The 17,016-nt window shown below is 36.3% G+C and overlaps 1 protein-coding gene across 1 annotated transcript in view; it reads right to left on the bottom strand.

Moving 5' to 3' along the window:
* Window positions 1-658: 658 nt before the first annotated feature.
* Window positions 659-17,016, bottom strand: part of SV2C (synaptic vesicle glycoprotein 2C) — a 76,607-nt gene continuing 60,249 nt past the window's right edge. Inside the window, 7 exon segments of the mRNA XM_030237561.2 lie at window positions 659-842; window positions 10,536-10,695; window positions 11,556-11,759; window positions 13,036-13,065; window positions 13,068-13,168; window positions 15,861-16,025; window positions 16,377-16,465. Of these exon segments, the coding sequence (XP_030093421.2) occupies window positions 659-842; window positions 10,536-10,695; window positions 11,556-11,759; window positions 13,036-13,065; window positions 13,068-13,168; window positions 15,861-16,025; window positions 16,377-16,465 (933 nt within the window).

Here is a 17,016-nt window from a genome sequence, read left to right as displayed (position 1 = left end):
CCTACCTATATGGACTTTTACATTCCCTGCAGTAGCTGTTGCCTTCTCCTCAGTCAGTATGGGGTGGAGTTGGTAATCTTTGCTTAGATTAAATCTGCCTAAAAATGTTTCCCAAGGAAGAGACATTGCCACGAGTTTTTGTCACTTAAGCACAGCTGCAGAAGGTCACTGTTCCCAGTACTGATGTGATCAGTTGAGTTTCCTGGTAAATGCTGCATGCATTGATACATTAACATTCCCTGCACCAATAGTGCTAAGTAATTGACTTGCATGTCTGTACTGTTACTAAAGCTCGCAATGCCATGGCCAAATTTAGCATGTGTTTTTGAAATAATCTGACTGCTTGCATTTTAAATATCTAATTATCAGTATGGTTTTTACCTTCCTGATTATGTCACCAAAACCGTTTTAAGAGGTAGCTTTGCACTTCAAAGTGAAATGGGTTTGAATAACAAAGTATGCAAGCAAACAAAAGTGAAATTTAAAACTTTCATACAGAGGTTGCTAAATCTCTGCTACTCCAAAGTATCTTTTGAGTTTGATTTCTGACATTTGAGCACTCTACTGTGTGTTGAGAATCTGAAGCCTTTGCACCATCAGTCAGGAGAATGACATTTGTACAAAGAAGGAAATAAATAATAGTGAATGTTCTTTCCAGTTACATCAACACCTGGGTTCTTGTATCAGGAAGCCGAAGTCCTACCAGACCTCCACATACTAGAACAGTAGAAGCAAGGAGAATAGGGATTGCTTTGGTGATACCAACAAGGGAACCAAATATTAGGTTTCCAAGTACAGCTGCAGCTTTGCACAGTGCATTCAGAAAGCCAAAGCCTGTTGCCCTAGAAGAGAGAAAACAGAAGAAAGTTAAAATACAGGTGAAAGAGTAACACCTTTGAGACACATCCTCAGTGCAAATAAATCAGTACAGTCCCAATATCTTAAAGAAAATTTATGCCAGTAAGGATTCTGTACTCATAATCTGTGCTCTTATTTAAAATGATAAGTTAAAGCTCAGCTGCTACAGTATTTCATTGAGGCAATTAATTTTTCTGCCTCAGGGATCAAAATGTGAAATGAGCAGGTGAGTTTGCACCTCTAGAGTTGAACATGGAACCTGCAAATGGAAACTCAGTGAGACTTAAATGGCTACATTAGGAGAGCAGACATGTCAAGTAGGTCCCTAAGGAGAACTGCTTCGTCTTCTGTGTCATGACTATTTCTCAGAATTAAAGGATGATCATCTTAGGGTACTGAATTAAAACTGAGTTTCTTACAGGTGGTACACATGTCAAAACAATGCTTTTTCAAAGGCTAATGAGACTTCCAATATTAAAATGAATGCTCATCTCTTAGAGGTAAAGAAGATAGGGTATATAAAAATCTGTTGGCTGAAAGAGATATCTGAGAAACTTTGGACAAAAGGAAAAGGAAACAGATTGCCAAGACAAAGTATGACACCAGTAATTCAGGTGGAGTCTTGCATTACAGCGATGTGGTTTTAGTAATCTGAGGTATTTTTATTATTTTGTAATTACTGCATGTATGTCTTATGCAAACTGCCATAACTGAAAATGTGTTCTGACACTACTGTTTGATTCATTGATGCAGGAATAAGCTTAACTTGCCAAAAGTTTCCTAACAAAGATATCTGTATAATGATAGAACCTGTAACATTTCTCAGCTGTCTTAGAAATTCAAGAAGATAGTTGTTCTAATTTTCACAACAAAATGTTTCTTGCTTGCACTGCAATTAAAAGCCCCAGTCTAAACAACAGGAATTAAGAGAAATGCTAACGATCTAAGTGACTTAAAAGGCTCTGCTTCTTCTACGGAGACACCTGTGAGAGAAAGGAACACCTCTTATGCTCAGATGTAAACTAAAATCCTGGGAAGTTTGAAAAGCTTCTACTGGAGCTACTAAAGAGGAGCCAAGAGAATCAACTTGAAGTAAGAGCACTTGAGCCCAGCTGAGGGCAAGGATGCAGTGTCTCAATGCTCTTTGCAGAACAGAATTTTGATTTCAAAAACTGCAAACAATTATATCAAGGCCTGAGAGGTCCCCTGTCTGAAGTAACTGATTGACCTGGCCACAGCCCAGAGTGTCAGGGTTCACCTCCTCTGCTCTTTGGCAAATCTGTATCTCAGTTGTGTAGATCAGATCAGTTAGGCCTCCTGGTGTCGTGCTTCCAAGCTGCATGCTTGGGGAGTGGCAAAACTTTAGTCCGGGAGAGGTGGCCAAGTTACAGGGGTTTCAGCACTGCCCATGCCCTGTCCAGGACACTGGGCTTCAGAAAAATACCAGTCCTGGTATATTTGAGGACCCTTCATCAAAAGAATGATGCCTAGGTCTAGATCCTTCTTGTATATTCCTAAAATATTCTGGTTCACTCTAAGAAGCATAACACTAGTTAACCCACAAAGCCAACTCTACTATCTGAACAACATTTAGATTGTGCCATTTTGAAATAATGGTGTCTTTCCTTTTGAACTCTTAAACAATTTTAAAGAGTGTCAGCAGAACAGAATTAAGACATGTAACATATTAATTAATACACCTTCAAATAGGTTTTTTTCCATTACACTAAATATTTATTTTCCATAGTTGCAGACCAAAGACAGTTCCCTTATATAAAATGTTATAAAAGTAAATTCAGAAGAATTGATAGTGTTCTAGTGTGAGCTTACTCTACTATATGTCTTTTCTAAATCTGGGACAAAACACAGATTACTTTTTTTTTTGACTGCATGATTATATATTTATGTATTATTAGTTTGGCAATATGTCTCTTGCACCCCCTAGCAGTATTTTAATCTCTTTGAAATGTCTGATATTTAGCAAAGAATTTACTGTTTTGTCTGAAGTAAGCACAATTCTCTTTGTGTAAAGCATGTAATCCATCCAGACTGTGCATGGCACTAAGTATTGGCAGTATCTAAAGAAAAAGAGACAGGTCATTTCTACAGCAGAGTATAAACTATCCAAAAAATATGGGGGAAAAAACAAGGAGAAGAGACCTAGATATGTCTCTTACGTGTTCATAGAACTTATTTACTTGTTTTATATATATTGGATTGATCCTGCAGTACTTTTACAAAATACACAGTGCTAAGGAAACCTGAACATGCACATCCTGGACACAGCAATTTTGAAAATGACAGGTTCTGCCCTCCCATAGCCAGGACCCCTGAGGGCTGCCAGAGAGCACATTGCTGAGAGCAGCAGATGAGGAAACATGGGGAAGTGCTGTGTTTGGAAATTTCTCACAGAGAAACATTTGCAGCAGCTCCTTGAAAATACCTTTTTCAGAAGAGAAATGAGCAAGTTAAAACATGCCCATTCTAAGTACCACTTTTGGAGGAATGTGTCTGAAGGAGGAGCATGAGATACACTGTAGGAGGCAGAGAAGAGACATCCTACTGGGGTGAATTTCCAAAGCCTGAGAGAAAACAAACAAATGTCTAGCATGGAAACATTTGTGCTCCAGGGACATATAAAGCCCAAAATATCTGGAGAAATATGACCCAGTACGGAGTGTAGCTACTGAGAGGGATGGAGCCCTGGACCGATGGATCTTGCAGGGTTCACAAATCACAGAGTGGGTAAGGTTAGAAGTGAGTCACCTGGTCCAACCTCAAAGCTCAAAGAGGGTCATTTTAGACCAGCAGGTCTGTCTCAGCCTGTACTGGTTATTTTTCCTGAGGTGCAGGACCCTGCATTTGCCTTTGTTGCATTTCAGATGGCTCTTCTCTGCCCATATCTCCAGCCTGTCAAGGTCTTTCTGAAGTGCTGCACAAAGCATGCAGGTAGGCAGGAGATTCTTGAGGAAAGGGCTTTGTTAAAATAGACAAGCAGGTGGAAAGAGGTTAAAGACAACACAGCTGGACTGGAAAACCAAGTTTATGTGATAGGACAAAAAGAGACTGCAGCTATTCTGAAGAACTCAAGGGAAGAAGGAAAGGAAAAGAGTCAGAATGGTTCTAATGTCTCATTTATGGGCAGAAAGTATGTCTAAAGTTATGGTGGTGACTGTTTGTGATCAGAGTCTGCACATAAATATGATTTTCTTGGTTGTCAATGCTGATGTAAAATCAAACTTAACTGCAAATAACAGTAACAGAAATAAAAAACCACAGAGAAACTAGACGCCTAGTCATCAACAGCCTCAGTATATTCAGAGATACCAGAGCTCCCCAAAGAATGCAGAGATCCAGCTAAAACAAATTCAGATAGATACAGGCAGGAAATCTTTGGAAAAACAATAGCATGAACATATGGGGATGTTTTACTTATGTTAAGTGCTGTTTCATACTACCTTATAAAGAAAGGTAAGCTGTTTCACAGATGTTAGCTGCTTATATCAACTAGTTATGACAGTGGTCTGAATACAATTTTCTGAGCAATTTGAACAATTTCTTTTCATGTTCTGATTTCTACAGATGCCACTGTTCTTTAGATCTATTATTGATTATATACCCAACATTACTATATCAGGTTCTAAAGTAATTTTGTAATACATACAATACCTCTTCTGTCTCAATAAAATAAAGGTAATTTTTTTGCACTTAAAAACCAATTCTGTTTGTAAAATGGACTTACAGAATTTTTCGTATTGTAAGGGGTTTTTATTAGTCAAATCCCATTAGTATTATCAAAATATAAACTAATAAAAGTAAGAAAAAGTACGCTCATTTTATTGTCCTTAGCTGTCCTGATAATTAAAAAATGAACAACTCAGAAGAAGTTGAATCTTTTAATCTTTAAGCAGATTTCAGTCCTGTCCTTTTGCCTAAAATAAGCACATAATTGGCATGAACAATAAGATTTTAACAGGCTTAAGTAAGTTGTTGTTATGACCCGTACCCGAAAAGCATTGTCACTGGTTAATCTTATACCTTCATACCCTTCAATTTTAATACTGTGTTTGAATGTGTTTGTACTTACAGTCAGAACAAGGTGTCAAACCATGATGGAGCTCTAGGGGTAGCAAATTCAGACTGCTTGCTTTTTTTAAACATCCTTCTTAGAACAGTGTTTGTGATTAAAACTCTTTAAAATCTGTATTAATTTATGCTTTTAAAATTAATTCTCCTAAATCCAGGGAAATAAAAATAGGAAACAAATATGTTGCAAATCACACATGTGTATGACTAGAGTCTCTTGCAGCATTAGTACAGTAGTCTCTGTTACAATATTTGAGGAAAGTGCAAGAGTGTCAGCAAATGACTGAAGTTATGTGAGGTATCACCTTAGCATGATGAAAAAATTAAGTGAAAAATTCCAAGGGAATAGCACCATTTATAGTCCAATAATTGATCAACCCATTTTCTTTGTGTTGATCAATATGGGACAAACATTTGCACAAAAATGTCATGTTGACTTCATGAGTAATCCTCATTACTGGTCAAGGGACATCAGTCACAAGTAGCAAGAATCCTTTTTCCAGCTAGAGAGTTCACTTAAGTCTTTCAGGCACATCAGTAAGAAAATGCTGGTTAATCAATTTAGGATTAAAAAAAATAATTTTTAAAAAAAAAATTTTTAAAAAAAACCCAGACACAGAATTTAGTATTGATCAGAGAAAAGTACAAATGTCTTTTACAAAAATGTCACCATGAAGAGAAAGCTGGATGCTACTGAAAAGGAATTTTCCCCAATGAATTTTACTTCTGCTGCTGAGAAAGCTGTGACAAAGGAAAATGCTTAGCTTCGTTTCATCCAAGGTCCACATAAAAATGGCAAGAGTCCAAACAGTTAAAAATAGAGGGATTATCCAAGCCTTTAGATTAAAAGAGCTTGTTTCCTGATTGCCACATATGTTCCTTCTTAGACCAGGTGCTTGTATTCCTACCTAAAATACTTCAGATCCACTTTTCCACTGCTGATAAAATATCTAAAAGCTTCATTGTCCTGTGGCAGAGGGCTACTAAATGTGTAGCACAAATATTTGTTATATATCTTGCCAGTTCAATTTACAAAAACAGCAAGTTACAACCAAATGTTATTAGAATTGATAATATGTAAAGCATTAAAACAGAGTATCCAAATGTTCTATGGACAATTTTCTATGCCCAGATGTTTTTATATTCTCTTAAAAAATTAGTATAGAACTACATACTGTGTAGTTCATGGCTTCATCAATTATAGTGCTTAGTGTGCAAGTAAAACTGTGGAATTTGCCTTCCTTCCTTGGATTACTGCAGAAGGCATGGGTGTGGCAGGTCATGACTTAAGAACTTTAAAATTTCAGCAAAATGCAGTTGAACTATATCCACAGAATGAGAGTAGAAAATAGCTCTCAGGAAATCTACTGTGCATCAATTACTGCTATTATGACTCAAATGAATATAAAGTTTCTCTTCTGACATCCACACCAATACAAACTTGGAGATAGGATACCGTGAGAATAATATTTATTGCTCTGGGCATAGATCCCAAGGGTTCAAGAAGAAGCAAAAAAATTAAAAATCATGAACTGAAGATAGACTTATTTCTTAATTATGGTCTAGACTTATTTCTTAATTGTGGCCAAACCCTTATGAACTTTTTCAGAGGCATTAAAAAAAGGCAAAACAGGATTACTTAATTTTATTGATCATCTTGAATTCTAAGTATTCCTAGACAAGATTCAAACCCAGATCTATGGCAGCCATTGAAAAATGATGAATTGTTGGTTATCTGATGCAATCTGATTTATTCTCTATGTCGGAGATAATCTATTTCTATTCCACTTTCTACTTAGGTTTTAGTTATTTTTTGTATCATCTCCCTGATGAGAATCTTGGCTTATAATGCTGGTGCTTCCCAAGCTCACAAGAAGATACTTACCATTTATGTGAAAGTAAAAATTGCTTTTAAAAGTAATAAAAATGTCCTAAAGTTCCTTCTTTAGAGAACTTAAGCTTTCTTCCGTCCATATTTATATTACAGGCAGAGCTGAGGAACTGTGCAGTGTTATTGCAGGCCCCTTGGGCACACACATTACAACGCAAGCTGTAATTACCTCATCACACAATATTTTTTTTCCGCATCACTCTGCCAATGCAGAGAACAAAGAGGGCTTGAGGGTAAAATATAGATGTAGTGAGGAAAACTCAGTTTCCCTCTAAGTCTGCTAGAGAAGTTGGAGGATGCACTGTGAATAAGATTGGGAACTGCAACATGAGAAAACAGTTTCACAGTTAAGAGAGCGGAGTGCTGTCAGAGGAGAGGATAAAATCCCTACTCCTGCAGAATTTGCATGTGATGCAAACAAGTCCCATAAAGCTAACAAAATGGTCTTTAAGCATGCGTTTCATATTTTCTAGGTGCTCAGCTTTGCACCTTCAGGTCTATGTTGCTGGAGTGCTAGGCACCTATGGCTGTATTGAAGTTACACTTTCAGCCCATTCCTCCTTCTAAAATGCTCAGTGACTGGAATTTTTGGTGTCACACACTCCAGCCTACAGATTTCCTCTCCTGATGGATAGCAGAGTCTATTAAGAATATAAGGTAAAGGAGAAGAGAAGAGACAAGAAAATATAAGTTCTCTAGATTCTTGACTTATGTTAATTTAATTGCTTGTTGGAAATCTAGTTTATATCTAGCTATCATGAATCTCTTTTAAAATTTGTGTATTGAAAAGTTTTAAAAATGGTGGAATATTATCAAAATATTATTAATTACTTCATATATATTATCTAGAAGACAGAAACCCACTTATTACCAACATTAGTAACATTATTTTCCATTTGAGCATTACTTCATCATCTACCTGAGAACCATTTGAAATCTATACATCCTCTAATTTATATTACAGCAGTTGTACAAACCAGCTGAGGTTTTATAAAGAACATGAAAGCAAAAGCTGACTTAAAATAGCATAAAATTTGGCAGTACTCATCAAGAAAGTAGGACAAACTATGTAGTTACCTCAATTCCAGGGATCAGTAAACTAAAATGTAAATATGTGGATGAGTGTGAATTAATACAGAATCCAAATCTGTCAAGATTTTGAAGCAACCATGGCTGATGAAGAATAAACTGAAACGTGTGCCCTGTATCACATAGACTGCACATTGCCAAACTGTTCACCACACTCCTACCTGGCTAAAAGCCAGTATGATCCCTAAAAACCTAGAGTATGATTTATGAAACACCTTCCATATTATACTGCACGACACCAGCAAAGCCCCTGCAGTTCAGCAACTGGCTGGTCTCCAAGAGGAGGAAAAGGAGGGGCTACCCAGTCCAGCCTCTTGTGCATGGTAGCATGAACTGGACTCTTTCCACCCATCTATCTTTGAGCCCAGCTTCCAGCTACCCTTTGCTGCACATTTGTGGTCATTTCACTGATAGGCTGTAAGAAAATAGTCTTAAACACTGACAGAGTGAGCAAGGATTTTGTGCTTTGATTCCCTTTACAGGACAATCTGGAAGCCAGTTTCAGGACCTGATTCACTCTGGAATTTGTTTTGCTTTTGCTTTGTAGCAAAAGAGAACATCATCTTAAGTTCATGCAAAAACAGATCAGGAAGCTTCATGTTCCACATATGCTGAGAAAGGCTGTTCAGCCCCACAGCTACTTGCAGAACCTGGAAATTCCCAGCAAACTGTGGCAAGCTGTGCCTGATTATGGAGATCACAGGAGTCTGAGAAGGAAACCCAGGACTATGAGATGTGAGAAGGGCTGGCTGCTAAACTGCAGCTAGTCTGGATAAAAAAAATTAGCAGACAAAAATTCTTGTAAGCAAGTTGTTTTAGTCCCTGAAGGTACTAATTTTCAAAAAGTTCTACAAAACAATAAGTAGCTTTGCCCCAGTCTAAAAAAAATCTCAAATTGGTTTTTCTACTCATAACCAAGCTGGCAAAAAGCAATCATGGTTCCATCACTATCAGAATTTCTAGGAAAAAGTCTCATCAAAAGCATATGTCAACAGTATCTTTCCAGGCACAAGTACATTCACACATCAGCCTTTTTGTACTGATAATTCAAGGGGACAAGTCTTTTCTCTGATTTGTTGTAAAAAAGAACTCAATTCCAATAGGTTTCTGCTTCCAGACAGTTATTTCTGCATACAAAGGATTTTTAAATAGAGAAAAGATGAGTAAGAAATTGCTACAATCCCAAAGCTAGTAGGAACTATGAAAAACAACCATTTGTAGATACAACTACAGATGTCTTAACATCTGTACAGATAGGTATAGATAAATATCAGTTACATTCTTTTTATCATTCCTAGTAATGATTTTCCCATTAACAGCAATGACTTTTCCAATTATTTTCTTTACTTCATTTTAGGAAAATATATGTGACTGTTACATTCAGGAATACCCAAAAGATGGTCATTTCTACAGGATATTTATTAGAATTATATCATAGCATTTGGACGGTGGAAGAATTCTTGCCAGAAGAGCAATTTCCTGAAGTGTATTAAAAATACTAGCACTTAATATTAGAGCTCAGTTCTTGGGATTCATAAATAGACTGATAATGTTACTTGATACAATTACAGGTGTGGATATAAATTTCTTTTCTGAAGAAGCATATAATTTTAAAATAACAATGAAAGGAAAACAGGGAAGCCAGTCTACACTTTTCTAAATCTCTTCATGAACAATGTTAAAGGCAGGGTAACTCCTTTCCAAAAAATTACACTTGCCAGTAAGGCATCATTCGTTTATAAAGTGGAAATTTTTTCACTGCTTTTCAAATATCCAGTGAATGACAGAACAATTAGCACTGCAACAGGAGAAAGGACACAATGTCCTTTTATAGGAATCCGGGAAATTTTACTTAAATGTTTTTAGGGATTTGAGAGAAGTATTCAAGTCATTTCAAGATAACACAGCTTTTACATTTCTGCACTCCCTATACAACAGAATATGACTCAACAGTTCTTCCTTCAGTCTGTTAAGTGGCATGAGGTCAGGATTAAAAAGTGCCCTGTATCCAAAAAACCCCATTGCTGTAATCTAGCAGCAATGCAGGATTTGAAAATTGTCCTGAGATTTCCTGCAAGAGCCCTGAAGAGTCAAGAGCAGTGCCCAAGAAAATTTTACCCACTTAATGTATGCTCCTAGTAGCCCTGCATACAAATTCATGGCAGACTGATTAGCAGCACAGGGTGGTTCAGACTGTGATTTTTATCATGATTCCCACCATTTCACAGTCAATAGACAAATGTAGCTGTATTTCTGGTTTGGACCAACTTCTGCCCTTATATACAGTTAAACTACAGGAAACCCAAAGATACTCCATTATTGTTTTCAGAAATACTAGCTGTGTTTTAAATGAGAGTAGCTGTTAAACCTTCTGCTTTCAAATGAAACTACATTTATAGCTATTTTCCTGATTAGGAGATATTTGATGCAAAATACTACTAAGCTGCTCAAAACCCCTCATTGTTTCCCTTTGCTTTTCATAGGACGAATTATTAATTTGGTCCTCTCAAAATATCACTAACTCTGTAAGACCCATACAAAATAATTTCTGTCTGCCATTTCTGCTGGTACATAGCTTCAGTGAGTTTAGGGCAGGTGTAGCTGTACATACCTTCTGTCTGTAGGATACAGCTCCACCGTAATGACATCTAGAGAGTTCCATGCAGAGATGGTGAGGCCATTGTAGAGGCACAGCATACCTATCATCATGGATTCGCTGGTCCCAAACCACAGGAAAAAACAGCTGATGCCAGAAAGAACCATGGAACCACCTAGGTACAAGGCAGGTGAAACAAACATGTAGTGGGGTTGTATTTAAAGAATGACCTTTGTTTTGCCTAATATTTCTATGCACACAGTGTAGCTGAATAAGTGACACAAATATTTGAGTTCAAAACTGAAGAGACCTCCTCTACTGGTAAGGCCAGACAGAAAGACAAATGTTGAAGAAAGGAGAAAAAGATACGACTTCTCACATATCAAAATGTAACACAAAGTATTAAGTTGGAAGCCTCTTTAAATTCCCAAAGCAAGATGCCTGAGCAAAACTATCCCCATTATTCTTTGTTCATCATCTTTTGCAATTACATGAAATGTGTTCATATATTATAATAAAAACTCTGTATTTATTCTAATGTATTTCTATAGAGGTATTGTCCTAGAAAATAATGACAATGAACTACCACATAGTTATTTAAGTAAATTGAAAACAGATTTCTCATTGTAGACAATCCACAGGAGATACCTTTCAACTGTGTTCCTAGGCAAAATAGAGAACAGACAAGGAACAGCTGATACTTTCCAGGAGCTGCACCACTAGCTGAGGGTCACCTGTGCCCACCTTTCTTTCCTTTCAGCTGGAGCAGGGATAAACCAATTGTCATCAGTCTCCAAAATCTCATTCTAAATGCCTAGGTTATGGTCTTGTAATATCTGTGGAAGAGCAAGTAGAGGTGGCTACAGATCCCTTTTTTCCCTAGAGTTTTAAAACTGGGGGCTTTTAAAAACAGTATTTATGATGGCACATAAATGACATATCTGCAGAAAGAATGTTTTTCATTTCTCTAGCCAAATTCCTTGAAAAGGGGACTTGCTACTTTTGATGTTCCCTGTACCGAAGTGAAGCCCCTACCTAGCATCGTTAACCGTCCTATTCTATCCATCAGGAGAGCAGACACAATATTTCCTGGTAACACCGCCAAAGTTCCCAGGAAATTAACAAAGTAGATCCAGTAGGCACTGTAGTCATCATCAAAAGAAATCTGGCATCCTGTCCTGATGTGAAAAAATGTGCAATTTATCAATTCACTGTCAACGAATTTATACTGCTCGAGATCTGTGGAAAGAAAAAGAATAATTTCATTTAACAGCCAACTCCATGTGCAACTTTTGATTAAAAACATTTCAAATTCAAGCAAATTTAATGACAACTTGGAGCTTTCACAGCTTTGCAAAAAGGGCACTAGTTACTGCTGGTAGTTTTGATACTTTTTATCTCACTAGAAAATTTTGCAAAGCTCTTGAAAAGGAGCTAACTAAAGCCTGGAATTAGGAAGTTATATTACTGTATTTTACCCTGGCTTAGCTGTATTTGGTTAAGGCCTTTCAGCACCAGCTGGTGTTGCATAATATGCGCTAGGTATCTGCAAGTTTCTATGACTAAGTCTTTCTCAGTATCAGGCCTACTATTTCCTGATGAGACTGTCAATTTTGGTCAGTTTGGTTTGACTTCCTTTAAGTGAAATATTCCTGTGGAATTCAGTTTAAACTGATTTTCGTTTCTGAGAAGGCCTCATGGTCTTCAGCTTGTCCATAGATGAGTTACTCTATGTAGTTAATTCTTCTGCCAATACCATTCCAGAGAACTATCCCTGTACTCCTTTTATTTTCCCATTCCATTTTTTCAGCCTGATAAACCTGAAACAAGAATACCTTCCTTACAGATTAAGGTCATTGCTTGCTCTGAAACGTAGGTCTGTTACTGTTATGACTTCTGTAGTTACAGGAAAGTAGGAAGAAGTGCCCCATATTTTCAGCAAGATTGGTTGGCCATGTTCTCTTTCAGTTATGTGTTATTAAACTGGAGAAAAAGGAAGTCTTCAGTTTAAACATATGAAAATATGGATTCATATTTTTGTCACAATACTTAGGACACTGGGAATGAACATAAACTAGGTAATTTGAATCCTATACTCAGACTCCCCTGCCACAGCAAGCACAGTGGACAAAGTATTTCACCAGTCCCTTTTGGACTAAATAAAAATGCAGTAGTTAAAGCTACCAGAAAAATGGCAAATGAATTTTCTTCTCTCCAGGCTGAGTCTCTTTAGATGTGGTTGAAATCAAAGATGAAAAACAAATCACTTATTATGTGAATAAAATAAATAATTCATTTTCTGAGTCAATACTAGGCCTGCAGTATCTCTTGTGCAGTGAGACCCATTCACTTCTCTGTTGTAACTAGATAGTTGCTTTTTGTAAATTCTTATTCCTATTATTATTATTATTATACAGGAGGGCTTCTTGTCTGTCTTATTAGAAAATAAAGAAATTATAAATGTAAGATGAAACCATGCAGCTGACCAATGGGAATTTGAGGCTTTTTCTTATACCTGTGTTGTAGAAGGTGGTATTCACAAAGTACAATTCCTGAAGTATGTGTTCAGCGAAGTAATGTCTTCAAAAACACAGTTCTTAAAAAGCGAATCTTCAAAGGTTACTGATTTAAACTTCATCATAATAAACCTGCCCAATACAAAGAATTGCTGTCAATTTACCTTCACAGTTTTGAAATAGCAACAGTTGCAGCTATTTAGATCTAAAAAATCTGAACCCCAGTGACAATGGTTCCTTTGATGCATTTTGCAGATGTGGCTAATGATTAACTCATTCTAGAATACTGCTCAGAAGAAAGATTAGTAACACAAATACCTCCACATAGTCACTGGCCCAAACTGGTAATATAATTTATTTGATAATATTTCTGTTGTTACTTCTTCTTAATCATCAATCAAAACCAATGTAATGAAATTCATGAGACTGCCTTGTAAAATCACAATTGCTAGTAATTTGACATTACACTTGGAAATGGGGAGATCATGCTTCAGAAATTCAGTCCCTGGGAATAAACAAACTCTTGCTAATACCAACAAGCTGAAAATAAAGAATTTTTAAAAGAATCTTGATTTGTCAGAGGAACACACTGATTACTGGGTTAGGCTCAAATGCAAATCATACTGGCGTTAAAAATTGTTTTCACAAACAGATATAACATGACTAAAGAGTTACATTGCCAGTTACACAGCTAGATATCTAAGCGTAAGTATGTCCTCATTAATTCTGTGCCTATGGATGCAATTGTAATTATTATTACTATGTAAATAAACATCAACAATCTGCTGGCAGCTTTTTTTATTTATGAATATCCTGACTCTCATTCCTACTGACTCTCATTTAACATCTAGATTTTATCAAGATAAAAATAGAAAAATCAGTGACAAATGATATTACATACTATCTACCCCAATGTCACTAGACTAAAACAATGCTTTTTTGACTAGGTATTTTTAGTAAAATTCCACCAAATGACATGATTATGCTAACATCAACAACCATAACAAATATGTGGAATGGCATCATTATTTTTGTGATGTCTTTTATTTCACATGAAGGTGTGGAAAAAAGGACAGTTTTTTCTTCCAAACACAGACCCAACCTTGTTCTAATCAAATGTAGTGTCACTTGCTAAGGATAATTCTTATAAGAAGAATAACAGTAGGAATTAGAACACAAAAATGCTATCTATGAAGGAGCAGGAATTAAATTCTCTCACGAATAAATTTGTTGGAACCACATCTTTATGAGAAAGGAGAGAAAAAGCTTGTAGTATTTATCACAGTAAGTGACTTACTAACTAATGAATTCTCTTTTTGTATTAGTCAGAAGAATATTGTTTTCAGCCCATTAGTTTTAGTTACTATATCATTTCTCATTTGTGACAGACTGATTAAAATCAGTCTGGAATTACTCATTATCATTTTTCATACAGCACTTTCCATTCTAAAATGTAGACTAGTTCCAGAGGAGAACAAAGAAAACATAATGACTGTTAGTCAGTTAAAACAAAAACAACAGACTACATGTTCTACATTCTTCTGATGCACTTTTTACCTTCGTACAGGAAGTATGTGACGACATTAAAATTGGTGTCACAATGATTTGAATTAAAACCCAACAGGAAAGCAATGTATTGAAAAGTCAAGTATTGATGGATCTTCTCATTAAGAAAGAACATGAAGGAAAGAGTGAGATTGAGGGTGAGTAGGGTACTGAAACATTTATGAAGCAAGGATATGAAATAGGTTCATATCTCCTGGAAAATGTTTTGTGAATCCCAAATAACTGTCAGAGGCATATTAATTTGCACATTTGAAAGAGTAAATTACTGATTTAGCATAAATTAATGCTAGATTTAGTGTTTTACAAGAATTCTGTTTAAATTGATGCAACCTCAGTTACAGACTGTTCTTTGATTTTAGGAAAACATCTACATTCTGGAAAGGAGTGGGACTTGGAAGCTATGGCTAGGTTGAAAATTTAGTAACAGCTATTATTTTCTTCAATACGTAAACCTTAAACTATGTCAAAACTCAAGCACTACTACTACTACTAAATCATCACAAAATCAATTTTATTCACTTACATATAGAATTTTGTATGGAAATAATAATTACTTATTATCATTACTTCCAGCAGACCATTCACATGGTTGGTGTGTACATATCTTAATAGAAACCAGATACCTAAACCAGCTGTGTTTAATTTTCCCCTAAGTTATCTAGTTATTTGTGAAGTCCAGATATAGCCTTAATATATTTGCCTTTGGCTAAAAAAAATCATGAAAGGCATTGCCAGAATGGTGTTTCCCATTTCAGAGCTGTTCATGCTATTCATTGGTTTACAGTAATGTTTAGCTTTCATTTTTCTGTGATAAGATCCTAACTTCCCAATGTTCAGTCTGTTCACAGAAGTGTCTTTCATTAAAAAAAAAAAAAAAAAAAAAAAGAAAGAAGCGGCAACAGAGATGAAAGTACATCTTTTCCCAGCCCCCTACAATATACTGCATATGTTGGATCAGAAAACCTTTGAATCCCACTGTGAAAGGAAGTAAATTGACGTAGGCTTTTTGGTCTGTTTTGCAGGAAGACTAGGAAGATGGGTTTGCATGGTGGATCCTCACACAGGAACCACAAGGGCATGCACATTTCTTCCCACAGTCACGAGTCAAAAGAAATTAAGAACAGAAATAAATAATCACTAAAATGTAACAAAACCATTTATCATTACCTCATAAAAAAAAAAAAGGGTTATTAGGATGAGCTTTAAAACATGCATCTGTTTATTCCAACTAAGCCAAGACATTAGGAAACTTCTAGACCTGTCATTGATGTATTCCCCATTGCTGTGAATCTGATTTTCCAGTGTGAAGTTGAAGACGAAATGTGAGACCTCCTCATTGCGGAAATGTTTCACTCGGGATGCATACTCGTCTGACTGAAGGTGTTTAATGACGTCAGGAAACCAGACAGACAAGCCGTAGTAGCTGTGGAAAAACAGAAAAACTTCAGGCACCAATTTCACTCACTCAGAAATCTGCGCGAGGTGTGAATGAGCAGCTCCCTTGGATGTGAATGTGATTGAGCTGTTGCTCACTCAGAATAAAATCCTCCATAATATACAATTATTGGAAGATGCTGACACCAGAAGATGTCAGTTTTTCAAAGAAGGTATTCCTGATGAGTCAAGTTTACAACCAACAGGCTAACTGGCAAATATAGCATTTTGTGGAAAGATCCTGAATAAAACTGATTATTATACTGTCAGAAATTTACATGCAGATAATTTTTCTGTCTGTCAGGGCTATAAAAAATGGTTTAATCTGAACCGCTCTTACCCAAAAGACAGGGTGAACCACACAGCTGTAAGTTTGATTGTATTATCCTTCACTGGGTAGTTGAAGCATCTCATAAATGTCAACCAAATCTGTAAATCATTATGAAACACATTTATTTACATATCTCCACTTATTTTGAACAATTTTCTTAAAGGCTAGAAGATATTTGAATCTTATTTGCTTGCTTCTTCAGGGCATGAAACAGAGCAAATCAGCTCTTTGGCCACACGCCTTTTGATGCAGCCCAGGATATGATTTGCTTTCTCAGCTGCAAGAAGATATTGTACTCTCATATATATATATATATTTTTTTTTTGTAACCACTGTGGACTGTGTACAAAAATCCAACCTTCTGATCACCTCAAACTTTCTTCATCTCTAGACAGCTTCATTTTTCTCTCTCAAATAAACCAGGGATTGTCTCAGAAATGTTTTCTTCTCACTTCTCAGTATTAGACAAATGATATTCCATAATTAGACAGGGATACAATCACAGTTCGATATACTGCAACCTACTATGGCTAGAAATTGGTGCCTGTACTATATGAGAAAAGTGTGGGACTACAACAGGTTCAGAGACAGTATAGTGGAATTGAATGAGAATGGTGTTCTCATCTCTCACCAGGAAGGGAAGGGAAGG

Source organism: Serinus canaria, chromosome Z (assembly GCF_022539315.1).
Source record: "Serinus canaria isolate serCan28SL12 chromosome Z, serCan2020, whole genome shotgun sequence".
In the NCBI taxonomy this organism is placed as follows: Eukaryota; Metazoa; Chordata; class Aves; order Passeriformes; family Fringillidae; genus Serinus; species Serinus canaria.
Note: the sequence above shows the minus strand (reverse complement) of the source record. Positions and strands in the feature narration are given on the sequence as shown.